The following is a 15393-nucleotide window of genomic DNA, read 5'->3' on the forward strand; positions in this document are numbered from 1 at the left end:
GAGCATCTGCAGCCATGAGGATAATGTCACGGAATAGAATAGAATATAATTGAACTTTTTTAAATCTTTACAATAAATATTAATTACCTGCTCGTCTATTTCAGAATCTCCAGATTCTTACTATTTATGATATCAATATTTGTCAAATAAGTGTTTTTATTTATAAGATACTTTCTGGTGGGAATAATCCTGAGCAGTTCAAGACTTAGTTTAAAACAAACTCTCAGGTCCATTCTTACTCAACCCGTCAATCTCTAGATCTTCATCCTCCTAAATTCCTCGATGGTAGAGGTCAAATTTCAATAAGATTTAGGGGAACCAAATTATAGAGTAGCTTTTCACATCTATCAATAAACTGTTCATCTGTCAAATGTTTCAAAAGTCGCTTAAAGGGTCATTTGATTGCTGTCGTGTAATTGATTTCCCCATTTTGTCCATGTATCTGTTTTTATGTTTTTTATTTTTTCCCACTTACAATGTTGTTTGGTTACCCAAAAGTCTTTATAGATATTTAAATCAATATCCTCCTCACAAACACTAACCATACACTTCCACGCAACACACACACACTTGTTTTTTTTTATATATTTACTGTATTGTTATTTTTGTTATTATATATATCTTGTCCTAATTGTTTTGTTATCACTATTATGTAGTCATATTATTTCTTTATATTAATCTTGTCTCTAGGTGGAAGCCCAGTGGGTTTTTTGTGCCTCTTCCTGCATTGTATATTATTCTTTTTTTTTTGTTTTGTTATGTTGTGTAGTCTTAAATTGGGCAACATAAATGTGCATTGTTATTGCAATTGCGTTGTTATTGCATTGTATATGCAAATGTTATTGGTGTTATTATATATATCTTGCTCTAATTGTTTGTTATCACTATTATGTTGTCATATTATTTCTTTATATTAATCTTGTCTCTAGGTGGAGGCTTCAGATAAACCCAATGTTTTTTTGCCTCTTCCTGCACTGTATATTATTAATTTATTTTTTTGTTATGTTGTATAGTCTTAAATTGTGCAAAACAAATAAACAATAAACAAACAATAAACAATATTGTTATTGTATTCAAAGAAAAATTTCTACTGATAATGAATAGGCTATTTAATTATGATCCAGAAACAGGAGCAGCCATGTGGATGATGTCACTGAATATAATATAATATAATATAACTTTTTGGAAATCTTCAAAATAAATATGAATTACCGTATATTATTTCTCCTCCCTCTGATCTTTTCAAGGACATCCTCACATTGACATTGTAACATTTGGTGAACTGCAGCATGTATAATCAAGTTATTGTCAGAATATAATTGAACTTCTCGAAATCTTCACATTAAATATGAATTACCGTTTATTATGTTTTTCTTCTCAAACCTCTGATGGCAGCTTTTCAAAGAGATCCTCACATTGACATAGTAACATTTGGTGAAATGCAGCATGTATAATCAGGTTATTGTCAGAATATAATTGAACCTTTCGAAATCTTCACATTAAATATGAATAACCGTTTATTATGTTTTTATTCTCAATCCTCTGATGCCAGCTTTTCAAGGAGATCCTCACATTGACATAGTAACATTTGGTGACCTGCAACATGTTGCCATCATCATCATCATCATCATCATCATCATCAGTCTGTGTGAACTCTTTTTGAATGCGCCTCGACACGGCGCATGCGCAGTGCTTGACATTTTGAAGTCGCTTCTCCGGGGTGTTTGAACAGGAAGGCGGACATGTTGGCCAGGCTGTGGAAGAAAATCGGGCATCGTCTGCTGGTTTTTCCGAAAACTAACACACATCTAAACCTAAGCCTTGGATCTGAGAGATAAAGCAGCAGCGTGGACAAGGGAACAATCAATGAGACAATACAGCACGAGGATAGCAACGGACGGTTGCGTAGTAACGACACACCGTGTTTAAAACTGAGCGAAATTTTTTGGAAGAAGAAGCAGAAGTTTTTTTTGTTTCCCACCACTTCTACTTTTGAGCTGTCAGAATCTATTGTCGTTTTTCTTGCTTACAAAAGGGGCCCTGGCACAGCTATGGGAACAGGCCTGGACTAAACCTTCCCCAGCAAACACAACAAAACATTGAAGTTGTAATAGTTTGGATGAACATTGTAAGCCTCCTCAGTGGCATCCTGCGGAGGAGGCTGACTGGCTAATCTGTCGCCGCATTTATCTTTTACTTGCCACTGAAGAAGAAGTTGTACTGCTGAGGAAAAAAAAAACATCTTTTGGAGTCTGAAAAATGTGGCTTTTGTACATCCAACGCGACCTAAAACGTTTCATGGTGTGTGAAAGCCCGAGGAGAAGGATGTGTTTCCTCTGAAGCAGTCAAAAGTTCACACGAAGAAGAAGAAGAAAGGGGACGTTTGGCTAGCTAGCTGCTAGGCTGCTAAAGCTAGCTAGCCAGTGAAGCTGTGTGTTTTTTGTTCATCGTGACTTGAGTTTAACAGCACAAAAACAATGTCTGCTGGGGAAAGTATGGCGGCTCGGTTTGAGAAAATCGATGCCATGTTGAAGGACCCAAAGTCAGAAGTAAACACGGATTGTCTTCTGGTAAGTTTGTAGCTTGCTTGCTTGCTAACTAGCTAAGTTGCTAGGCAGCTAGCCGAGTCAACCATTTGGGCTCAGTCTACTTCTTGGAGCAGAAAGACCAACAAGTCGTCTCAATTGTGTCTGAAGGAATGTGCTGGTATTGTATGGTTATCCTCACACACTTAATAATGACCAAACACCTGTGTGTATGTGTGTGTGATCGTATATCCTCCTAGTTATCCTATCCTATCTATCCTAGTTAACAAAAAGTGTCTTCCAATTACCTTTTTCTGTGATTTCCTTCCTATTTAGGGTTAAAAAGAAAATCTTAAAAATGTAGGGCTTGTTAAACTTTATTTTTATTGTCCACTGTAGTGGACTACAGGACTATTTCAGTGTGAAAAGACCAAAAAAAAATTAACATATTATGGCTGTAGAGTGATATTAAACCAAGAATACATTCAAATTGATTTAAAAAAAGCAAAACACATGCCATATCACTGGAAAGCCTAGGATGTCCTCTTTACAATACACCAGGGGTTGATAGAGTAAGTCAAAAGAGTAAGAGGATATGCATGTGTACAAAATGTCCACTACAGAGGACACATGTCAATGGACTGGGTCTCAGGAGGATAAAGTAAGGATTTGCAAAAAGAAAACAATCAGCAGAATCTTTTGGTATTCTGCAGTCCAAAACAATGATCCTGTAATTGCTAGCAGTAGGATTGACGTTTAACTGAGAGTACAAGCTCCAATAACTAATTAAAAAGCAATGGTAACTGAACTAGACTGACAGATGGCAACCGTGTCCCTGTACAGACAATACAGACCCCACTTTGTCAGATTATTTTTGTTGACTAGGCCAGTTAAAACACGTTATTAGAGCTGATCAGCTGTTTGTTTGTTTGTTTGTTTGTTTATTTAGATCCCCATTACCTTTTGCATAGCAGCAGCTATTCTTCCTGGGGTCCACATAGTTTACATGATGACAATACAAAAATACACATTCACACTACTCATCAAACACTAACATGACACATTGTAATACACGTCAACTGTAAATAAAACAATAACAACTGACACAGTTTAAATAACAAAACCACAAAGAAAATAGAAAGGCTCCGACTGAATTTATCATGATCTAACAGATAAATATCATCATTTAACATGGATGCCCATAATACCCCTACACACCAAAGAATACTTATTTATTACTAAAGTTTCTTCTTAAGTAATGTTCTTTTAGTGTTTTTTTAAAACCATATATATCATTTTGTTGTATAATATGCTGTATTGTTTTCCTTGCCACCCACTACAAACTGATAATGCTTTGTGATGTCACTAGTGTACTTTTTTTTCTCAGACCAATAGGAAGTAGGTGGTTAGGTGTGCTCACTGTTTAGTCTAGATTTACTTATCAAAAGCTTCATTTGAAGTGATAGGCTGCCCTGCAAGCCTGTTGTAACCTGCTGCATCAGTAGTACACCTGCTGGCTGGAGTTGGCTGCTTCCTGTCTATATGAAGTGTCTGAGGAAAGAAGAAGAAGGCGGCTGCTGCCTGCCACGTGCTGAATCCTAAAGCAACACCTTCATAGGATTTTTATTACATGCAGCATGTAGGAGCTGACTCACCGTGCAGTGGATGCCAAGGGGATGTTGTTGTGTCAAGTGTTTGTTGATATCAGGATCATTTCGGCTTGGGTGACAGTGACACTGAGTGTTTTCACAAGGATTGGGCTCTCTTGGTGACTCACGGGAGCAGTTGCACTCAGATGTTTAGTGTGATGAAACGGTTTGATGTTTGCAGATATGAGTTTTCGCCTGCTCTGATTAAAACTTCAGTAGGCAGAAAGTTTTGGCATCATTTGGCAAAAATTCCATTCAGCATATTGTAATTCAAGTGTTCTGAGAGAAAACTACACTTCTGCACCTCCTCATAGCTCTGTTTTCAGGCTTTAAAAAAAATCTGGTCCGTGACGGGAGACTTTGGCCAATCACAGGTCATTTCAGAGATATTGTTTCTATTGAGCGTTCCTATTGGCTGTGCTACGGCTGGTGGGCGGTGCTTGGTATTTCCTCAACTGATCTCAACGTGGCTGCCGGGTCACAACTTCTCTCATTTTACAGCTAAACAGTACACTACAAGATGTTTCTGAAAACATTTGAGGCGAGAGATAGGCATTACAGTAACAGAATATTGATTCATATTTGATCAGTGTTGCCTAGTTTGACCGTTTGATCAGAGTTTGTGAGTGATTGACAGCTGCTCAGAGACGGCAGACTCTAGCTCGGCTCTGATTGGTTGTTTTCCTCTGGTCTGTGAAAAACTTGCAGATGCCATTAGGAGCGCCGGAGGACATCGGTGGACACAGAGGCACATTCTTTATTATCAGATTACCTGTCTCATGCACTACTTTATAAAAATAACTTTTTTTTGCTCCATTTCTACCCATTGCTGCTTTAAAAAGGTATAACTGGTAGTTAGGGCTGTCCCGAATACATTTTTTTTAGGCTTCGAAGCTTCTGTGAGAAATATTCAAAGGTATTTGAAGCTTCACGGCGTGGCTAGCGTGGCTGGCGTGGCACAGCGCGGCAGGCTTACATGTTCTTCTGTCTGTGTTTTAAAGCCTGGGACAGTGCTGCCGACATAACAAATGGCAATATCCGTCTGAGAATAACTAATAATGATTAATGTTGAATATGAATAATGAATAACGTTGTGGAATTATTCCTTATTTCATGGGCTATTTTGGGATTTATACTTTATTATACATACTTGTATATAAAAAACAACAACAAAAAAATGCAGCATTCGATTACTGATTTAGAGGTTGAATACCATGGCAGTGGTCGAAGCTTTGAAGCATTCGGGTCAGCCCTACTGGTAGTTCTAAGTCTGCTTATACAGTAGTTTCATTATAACTCATTCAGGTGTTGTTCACATAAGGTCACACTCTTTGATTAGTGATTCCTGTATCTTGATTTTATGATATGGGATGTGTATTAGCAGCATGCAGACTGACTTGCCAAGCAAAGGGAAGCAGTCTGTTTTGGGGAGGGGGCTTGTCCTAAAACCCCACCCACACACACCCAACTTGAAGTGTTTGTGTACAGGCTGCTGTCTTTTGAAAAGAAAACTTGCTTAGTCTCCGTGACCTCCCATCCTGTTGCAGAAAGAGGCAATTAAACTCACCTAAAAAAAAAAGTGCACACGCTCTGCATTTTTAATGGCAAAAAGCTGTGGGGACTGTTCCTGCTGGCAGCCACACACACAAGGGTGTTGTTCCTCTTTTTTTTCCCCTTTCTGCAATCTCGCCTGATCAATGAATGGAGGCCTTTTGCTGAGGGCTCTCTCTGCCACCATGCAACTCCACCCACAGCTTAATAAAATTCCATGCTGCTAATCAAATAACCTCTTGTCTTTGACTGGCCCGGAGTTCCCTGTGTGTCCCAGAGCCATTCTGCGCGTCTGGAGAGAGAGTCGAGACTCAGGCAGGCAGCTCTGAGGTAGCTGGGTGTGGGCTCTTCTCTCTACCCATAAACCAAAATTATGTGGACTGAAGACTCATGTTTCTGAAGGCCGTGAATCAGGACATTTAACTCATAAAGCAGCCTACATGCTCGGCTATGAGTAATAGGTTCCATCAGAATGCACAATGCAAGCCTTTTACTGGCCATGTTTCTGTACCTGAGTCTGAGTCGTGCTCTCCGTCTGAAGTATAGCACTACATTTTTCCAATAGAAGCCTGGTCTGTGTTGTGTGTGATGGTGACATTTGGCCTGCACCTTACCTCTCAGCTCTGGGCTGGCCCATTGAGCACAGTTTTCCAACCCTGTCGCCCTTATCTTCACCCCCTAAATAAATCCTGCTTGGAGAGGAGAGCGCCTTATCTGGATGGGCTGCCCCCTCCCCAGTGATTGTGCTCCAGGCAGGCCTCTGAGAGCCAATCTGGACAGACAGAATTCCTGACATTGTGATGTGAAAGCTCACTGACATTATGGGGCCTGAGCATTGTCCATATGTGTATTTTCTTTTGGCAACAATCAATATCTTGCATCAAATCATCTTATCAAATGCTCACCTTAGTTGGAGTCTCTGAAAGTTGTCGTAGAGGAATTGTGTTTGTCAATTTATCGAAATATTGACTAGAAAGTACGAGTTGCTTTTCCACTTGGTCTTTCAGCGTTAGAGTCTGTAATTATTTGGTAAATTAGAATGGTTGAGTTGATATGCTTGAACTTGTTTTGCAAGGGTTTGCCTCTATGTGAGATATACAGTATAAAGGCCTTTGTCTTTGTTCCTACTTTGACACTCGGGGTGCGTTGGTTTCTCTGCGTTTTGATCCCTCTTTCATCTGCTATTTGGACTCTAAATCTGTAATAAGAGTAATTACAGGAAACGGCAAAGCTAGTAAACCAGATTTGTAGACAGTGGGCGACTGTGCACATGCTGCATGTACATGTTAGGGTGGACGCTCTTTATTTTTGAAGTGATTTAGAATATCAGTCGAACAAGCTGAAATTACTAAATCAACAACACCAAGTGGTACATAATAGATCATGTGGTCGGCCGCTGTGATACAAAAGGGCAAAAGGAGCTTTGTGCAAATTCATATATGCTTTTAAATTTCAGTCTATAGAGCGGTGCAGGGATGACATATTTTTGGATGCCAACTTCCGGGTTGGCGTTCAAAAATACGTTTGACCTGGTATCCCTCGACAAAAATCCAGTGGGATTTTTCCATTGGCTTTTGGATTATTGCAGAAAAAAGCTCTGTGGCAAACAAACGTTTATGATACTTACACATTTTGTACAGCAAGATAATCTTCACAAACAACGAGGCCGTAAAGGCGGACGAGTCGGCGTGATGATGTTTTGTAGTCTCATTAAGCCACTTGTTAGCAACCGCCTTTTTTAAGACACGTAAAGGCTTCAAAATTCACGAGTGGGATATTTACTATTATATTGTTGAACAAAATGTGAAAATCTTTTAAGCTTGTGTTAACTACAGACCTTATATTCAGGCATCTATCTAAAAACCCATTCAAATAACCCAATGACTTCTAGACGAGGGAACCGGAAGTGCTAAAATGCTGACTCATTTCTGGGTTTTAGGACTCATTCCTGCAGCACTTTGTTACAGTACCTATGAGCCAATTTAAAGATGAAGAAATGCTTTATTAAATGAATGATATAATTAAAATCCTATTTGCAGTTTCAAATTAGATTTAGTCCCACAACAGTATTTATGATGACTAATTGAAGGAGGCGCTTACGTCATTATAACTAGTTAATGGTGCTGCGTGGCAAAGAAAGCTATGGAATACAAAATGCTAGTGTGAAAGGTTTTCCTTGTTTATGTTACGTTTTTTTGTTCTTTCACCTCCAATTATGGTACCGTTGCCACAGTCAGAATGTGGCATGTTTTTCCATTTCAAGCAAAATTCAGCCCACTTCTCAGAGTTTAGGCATTCAAAGGAAACTGTCATGTAGCAAAACCAGGGTCTACAAATGCTGCCCATGATGAGCTTTGGTACAGGCAGAGCAGAGGAACAGTTTTCAGTCACAACTGCCTACATTTGAGCCGTGAGAATGATTTGTAGAAGCATTTTACTGGCGTGCCTGCTAATTGCCTTGCATAGACAATCTGCTATGGCCCAACTTGAGTAACAGCCAGTAAGAGTACTGTCAATCCTTGTCTTGCCTGGCCTTGTATTAGTGACCTTTGCCTTTAATTGGACAAACCTTACCTGTAAGGTGTTGCCAGCACAGATAATACAGCTATAGTCTGTATTTGGCTCTAGACATAGAGACAGATCTGCACAGTTTTGACAGAGGGCGATGATTACCAATATTTACACTTTTTACAAGGTGAACCCAGTACTTTTTATTTGACATATAACCTGAAGGTTTAGTAAAATCGAATTTTTTCAACCTCATTTTCTGTAACTTATTCATTTGTAGCTATGTTATCGTTCTTTGAAGGACCATTCTGGTGGTTTTCTATGTGTAAGCCTGTTATGTTGCGTACAATTTGCTTATACTTTACATTAATCGTGACGGTTTAATAAAGAATGCTATAAGATTTTAGATTGATTTACTGTCCATTGTTTTCAGGTTATGCCAGTGCAGTTCATATAATAGTATTGTGATATTGATGCCCACCCTTGTTATTGTCGGATGGTAACGCAGCTGCCAGGATACACTGATTTGGAAACTCATACTGGAGTCTTGAATATCGCAGCATCCTTGAATGCAATCCAAATGGTCCCCGCTCGCAGCTATGTTATACCCTGTAAAGCTAATGTACAGTGACTCTGTGACTAAATGTTCATCGCAGTGGATTACCTACGTCAAGCATGCTATCATATTCATAGCTAAAATATAGAAAAGTTTTGTCCTTTTTAATGATAAGTTAAACTTGAAAACCATGTATTTGTGGTCACGGTTATTGTCAGCATTTGATCCATCCCTATTGTCAGAAAGGTTCAGGGCTGTCAGTTGTAAACTGCTCTCCTCAGCTATTCAGCTAAGGGAACAACAATTGGCTGAGCTATTTGTAGCTCTACATTCCCTCAGCTGACTGATTATGTTCAGGAATGCATACTAAAATGATCCAGTCTTTTAATAATGGAACGCTCTTCCCTTTGATTCACCCATTGAACTTTACAGCGTCCTGCTTTTCTTTCATCTGAATTCTTAACGGCTACACCCCCTCACGTTAACTTTGTCCCACTTAACAGAGGACTCTGCGACCCCTGTCCAGTGAAGATGGTCCAAATGAGTTGATGTTTAATAAGATGGCTATTTGTTGGGGCGAGGTCAGAAATCCAGGCAGAGTTTTTGCTTGAGAATCCAGAGCTCGGTCAGTGTGGAAACACGTGAGTTCTCTCCACCGTTGGAATAACTCAATTATATTTTGACGTGAAAGCGTTTGTGACAGTGAATCTCGCTCACTGGGACCTCATAAGGAAATGGAATGCCCCTGTTTTGCCACCCCTGGGTTCACTGTCACTGCCATTTATCCAGTAGAGTTGTTAGATATGCAGTCTTTCTAGGTAAGTGGGATTTTCTGTCATTAGATATTATGTACAGCAGGAGAGTGTGCTAAAGGAGTTTGGACCAAGAACTTAGTTAAACAAAATCTCTCAGCGATACCAAATTGATCAATCCCAAAGCAGATGGCTATGTATTCCCTTATAATTCCACTTCTTTCTGACATATTAGAAAGTTATAGCCGCGAGGAAGCAACGTGGTGTTTCACGCTTTTCATCGGTTTGTATGATCACGTGTGTGTTTACATGGGCACAGCCTGCGATGGGTCTGCCTTTATTTGCATGGCAAACTGAACGTCCGTCTGCACAATGGCTCACATGTGGAAAGCATATTGTCTTAAAGAGGTGGCAGAAAAGGAAGTGAGGAGCAGGGCTCGACTTTGGGCCAGTCCACATGCCTTGTGCTGGCATGCAGAAAGGGGGGATGATGTGGCTGAGTCTCCCATGGAAATTTTAACTCAGACTTTTAATGTCTGGAAAAGAGCTTGTGTGTTGTGTGCGTGGATTTCTCTCCCCTAAAGCCTAAAGAAATAATTGCCATATGTAATGTCAACCACTGGCTTGTGCGTTTTTTTTTTTTATAACTATACTTTTTTTTTTTTTACATATATAATTACCACATTTCATTAATAGGGTGATGAGATGGTTTTCATGTTATTATTTAGTAATCCCAGGGATGTGTCGCCCTCTGGCTGAAGCAGCATCAGCAGAAATAGGATAACATGGAGTCCTGCAAGCTCTGCTTTGGTTTCCCAGCAATTTTTTTTTTTTTCCCCCAACACTGCCACATAATGAAACATAGCCTGTGGACTGCTACCACCCAATGCTTTTTGCACTTGAATGACTTTTATGCATGGTTTTGCTCTGCTTCTAATAGGGTCGATTATTAGAGTATTGCATATGTTCTATTTTAACATTTTAACTTTTTCGATTAATTAACATTGTCATATGCTCTTGCCTGGTTGATTCAGGGCTAAACAGTGTATATCTCAGAGGCTAAAGGCTAGATCCACATGCATTTAATATTTAGATCCCCCCCCCTTGTGTATTACTATTTATCTGCACTTCTGCAGCATTTTCTTTTCCATTTTGTGCTGCACATTTTTATCATTGATGCCCCGGGCTTTTTCCTTCTGTTTGCCTGGAACGCAGACAGAAACTCCTGAGCCCTTGGAAATTTTCAGCTGCAATAAGTGCGGTTGAAGTGCTTATCTAGGAACAGTTTCATCGCTGGAAATTACTCAGAATTAGTAGCTAAGAAAGAGCTTTGTCAGTGATCCTGAACCTCATATTTGTTAGCGTAGCCTGGAGCTGATGTTGTCTGTGCTACTGGATGCTCCATCTGGCCCTGCAGCAGAGTGGTCTGATATCTAAAGCCAGATAGTAACGGATGATGTTTGGTTACTGACCCTCAACCTTGATGATCACAAACCAGTCAGTAGTGGCTAGCTTCTCTCTCTCTCTCTCTCTCTGTGTGTGCGTGTGCGTGTGCGTGTGCGTGTGCGTGTGCGTGTGCGTGTGTGCGTAGTGTTTTTGAGCAAAATACAGTCACACTTTGGCTGCTTGATATTGCAGATAAATATACGGATACACTGATGTTTGAGGCATTCAGGTACACCTCTTAGGGTTGGTCAATATGGCTCTACCGTGAGACGATGTAAATTTGTCTACAGGTAGAGATTTTGCCTTACCGTTATAGCTATCATTTTAATATCTCTGGGTGGCCATTGTAGGTAGTCTTGCATAGGGATGTCACGAGAACCGATACTTTGGTACCAAGTTGATGCCAAAATGCTGAAAACGTTACGGTCCTTGTTTTAGGCACCGGGGAGGCGTGAGACTAACAGCGTCTAAAATACAAAAGGGCGCTGTAAACTCACTATTGACACGTCCATGGGACGCACCCTATTTTTTCCCTGATAATGCTACATCGTGAACAACAAATCCGTGCTGAAATCGGCAGAACGCGAGCTAGTTAACGTTAGCTGTTAGCAGCCGGTGGGCAGCACAGTCCTGCACAGAGCTAACAGCTAAACGGAGGTTGCACTGAGTTTCCTTATGATGCATTCAAAGCTCAATACAGTAAAAAATAAGTTATCATGCTGTGTTCAAATGTTTACTTTTATGGGAGAAACCTGAATTGTGGAATTTCACTATTATTGATAACGACTACTAAATTTCACATCCCAAGTCTTGCAAATTAATGAGCAGGACCGCATTATGGCAATAATTGATTTTTCCATCAGTGTCGGGTATCAAATATGCTGGAATAACCACTTCATTCATAAATAGTTTCTCAGTTGATTCACCAGAAAATCTGCTAATCACTAGGCCTATATCATGAAAGAAAAAGCATATCTTGATATTGAGGATTTTCTCTATATTGCTCACTCCTAACACCTCTGTATCTATGAAGATAGTTGACACAGAGATGCCAATGCTGAGATTCAAACCTGGAACAGTTGCTGCTCACACACCCAGTGCTAGACACTTACCGCTTGAGATTGCTAATTTCATGCTGTTCCTTAAATCCACTTTGTTCTAAAATCTTGGTTCTTCTACACGCTACAGTGTTTCTCTGACTAAACCACGCTCTTTTGTCACACTGGTGTTCCCGTAGGAGACTCTTAGCGTGGCCGTCTTCCGATTTTTCTTTGTTTTTTCCTTCATTTGTTCTACTATTGGACCAGCCAGCCCCACATGCGCCAGCCCTCCACTCCTTCCTCCTTTCCGTCATACTGCTGATTGAAAATAAGGCTCGCTCTGTGACTCTGTACTTGGGATGGATTTTTTTTTTTTTTTTCCTCCCTTCCTTCACTTTTTGTTGAGAACTTGTTTGGCCACATACCTAAAATAGCTCTCTGACGTGTACAGTCCTGTTAAGGAATGTTACTGTGGCTGTCCAGAGCTCTCTGCGGCAGGAAGTTATGCAAACGTGCATTGCTGAGCACAGAGCCTTGTGATTAGGGTCCTGAAGGACTCGGTTCTTCAGCTTTTTTTTTTTTTTTTTTTTTTTCCAGTGCAGGCTGGTTGGATATACTGTATGGCCAACAAGGCTCCCTTTTTCTCCCAGCCTATGGTCTGTCTTGTATAAATTCTCCTTCCTGACTTTTTGAGCAGATGATGTCTCTCCTCTCAGCTCAGCCATGTGTGTCGATCACAGCCTACCCTGTCATTAATTTCCCACATTCTGTCTACGTTGCTTTTGTTCTTTCCACCAGCCATTCTTCACCTCCCATTTCTCCTTTTCCCCTCCCATCTGCCTTTTCCCCTGCTTCCACCCATCCCGCAGGGCACTTGCTTGTTTTATGTCTCATAGAAGAGGAGGGGGGGTGGAGTTATGGCCCTGACCTCCAGTGCTGAGCAGCAGCAGCAGCAGAGTTACTTAAGAGGATTCCTCGCCTTGTCTGAGCTGCTGATTCACCATGTGTCATCATTGTTGTTGCTCAGAGATGCAAAAAGAAATCCTCTGAATATTTAACAGAACATCATTCACAATACAGGAATGACAAGATTCTTGCTATGATAGTGAGTTCAGACAATGATGTAACTTATGTCAACAAGTGGAATATATTTTATAGACAAATCAGCTGTAATATTTATATCTGACATTTGGAGGAAAGAAACTGTAGGCTAAGTGACCCATGGCGAAGTGTCAGAAGATGCTCAGTTTCAACATCTGGCTCGCACCCGCCAGAGGGAATGCACAACAGTATGTGGTGTTCAAGTGCTCGAGTGCCTGTCTTCTTTCAGCCATTCTGGATTATTGAAGATTAGATTAAATCCCGCCAGTGGCATTTATGCTCCTGCCAAGCCAGAGACAATATAGCCGGTCCTGCATGTTTGTAGCTCTTGGAATTCCGACATTGTAGCTGTCGCATCATAATAAAGGTTTTTCCAACTAACAGGGATGATGCTGCTCAAGTTGTCATGAAATGGTTTCTTGTGGGGGTCAGTGGGAGTGGCAGCACTGTATTGTGAAGTCACACAGTTGACCTCACTGTACAGTTATTGTGAGGCACCACCCTGCTGCCTTAGTCATCAAAAGGTACTTAGTTCCTTCAGTTGCTTTTATTAGAAGCTTTGTTACCAGGGTGGGACATCCAGCCAAAATCTACCAGGCACTCGCTTTTTACACCAGCCATTTCTTTTGCAAACACATGGAGTGTGTTTACATGGACATGAGTATCCCGGTTGTGATCATATTCGGGATATAATGTTTACATAAAACGTAAAATGTTGTAAAGTAGATGTTGGTTGACTGTTTAGATGGAATAACAGAAAGTTTACAAGCAGGCCGCCATGTTGTTGTCTGTTTGAAATGGCAAGCAGAAAACCAGGGACCAATCACGTGCATTCGACGAGAGGGTACGTCACCACTTGAATGGCATGTTGAGTTGAGCAGCGCATCCCCTAGTGTCCTCGCTGGACCTGGTAGACATGTATCACTGGATTTAACATTATAGACATGACCACTGACTATTTGTATAACAATTTAGCCATAAATTCACAGACTGACCATACACGCTCCAGCCATATACTCAGTTCTGAACGAGTCTTCTTTGTATTTCAGTCACTTGACTCATGTCCATGTAAATGCATTCATTGTAGAACTGCATGTTTGCTTACTGGCATCAGCAGTATGGCTCGTAAAAACGTGTTTCTGGTCAGCAGCTGACTCAAGCCCGTAAGACGTAATAACCTTTCTCAGAATGCATATGTTCTCATGGGCAGATGTACACTTTCAACTGTACGACTATCAGTAACCCTGACAACAATAAAACCAGACATGTTTCTTTACTTCTTTTTAGCAATTGGCTTTGTAACAGTAGGTGATGCTGCAGCCTCTTATAACAACACAAATGAGTGCTTGAGATATCAGTTCAGCCCTTTCATACATTTGTTTGAAACAGCAAAATTTTCTTCCTAATTCCTCAGATGCATTTATAGATGCATGGCATGAATTTTAAAGATTTTCTGCCAGCATTACAGCAATGATTTTGTGAATTTAAATTGACCTTAGTACTGTCCATAGCAGGCGACATGCAAGACATGCTTTGAGCGGCCGTGATCGGTTATTAATCACTTTAAGAAACTGTGAATGTTTACAGTAGCACTGAAATCTGGATAGTTGTAATAAGCTAAAGCCCTCCTAGACATCATTAATGTAATCCAGACTGGAAGCCCACTGATTTACTGCTTTATGCAGAAGTCTATTCAAAGCCATTTCTTCAGAGACCAACAGCTAAACAGGACGCTGTTTGCTTTTTACATGTTGTGTGTGTGATGTCGCTGGAGAGGTAGACACTGTAGCTTTGTTTGCCTGCTTGTTAACCCTTCTCCTCTCCCCGCAGGATGGCTTGGACGCGCTGGTGTACGACCTCGACTTCCCTGCCCTGAGGAAAAACAAGAGCATTGACAACTTTTTGAGTAGATGTAAGTAGCTCACGTCATGCTTTTACCCTTATGTCCATCCATGTCTTTCGCTCGAACCATTTGTGTTTGCGGACCCTGTTACATATGGGTATAAGCATAGGCTCAGAAAAAGAAGGCGGTTTTTGGGTCACCGCTTCTATGTAGGCTTGGACACAATAGGTGTCTGCTGCTCAGTGTCCCCAACAAAGGGGCTTTCATAAATGGCTGGTGACCCACATGATGCCGATCGCGATGGCTTCTCTTTTTCACAGTGCCATCAGACTGGGGGAACCCCGTAACTGAAATACCAATCAAAGGCGGATAGTGAGGCTAAATGTACCTTTCCTTGACAGATCTAGTATAACTGCACAATT

General features: G+C 40.6%; 1 protein-coding gene across 2 annotated transcripts in view; it reads left to right on the top strand.

Annotated features, from left to right (window-relative positions):
• Positions 1–1681: 1681 nt before the first annotated feature.
• Positions 1682–15393, top strand: part of rock1 (Rho-associated, coiled-coil containing protein kinase 1) — a 36796-nt gene continuing 23084 nt past the window's right edge. For both annotated transcript variants that reach the window (XM_037788500.1, XM_037788501.1), the window contains exons 1-2: positions 1682–2570; positions 14959–15040. In XM_037788500.1, coding sequence (XP_037644428.1) covers positions 2478–2570; positions 14959–15040 — 175 coding nt within the window. In that variant the 5' untranslated portion in view covers positions 1682–2477. The remainder of the gene's footprint in view (positions 2571–14958; positions 15041–15393) is intronic.

The sequence above is a fragment of the Sebastes umbrosus genome, chromosome 12, assembly GCF_015220745.1.
Source record: "Sebastes umbrosus isolate fSebUmb1 chromosome 12, fSebUmb1.pri, whole genome shotgun sequence".
Classification (NCBI taxonomy): domain Eukaryota; kingdom Metazoa; phylum Chordata; class Actinopteri; order Perciformes; family Sebastidae; genus Sebastes; species Sebastes umbrosus.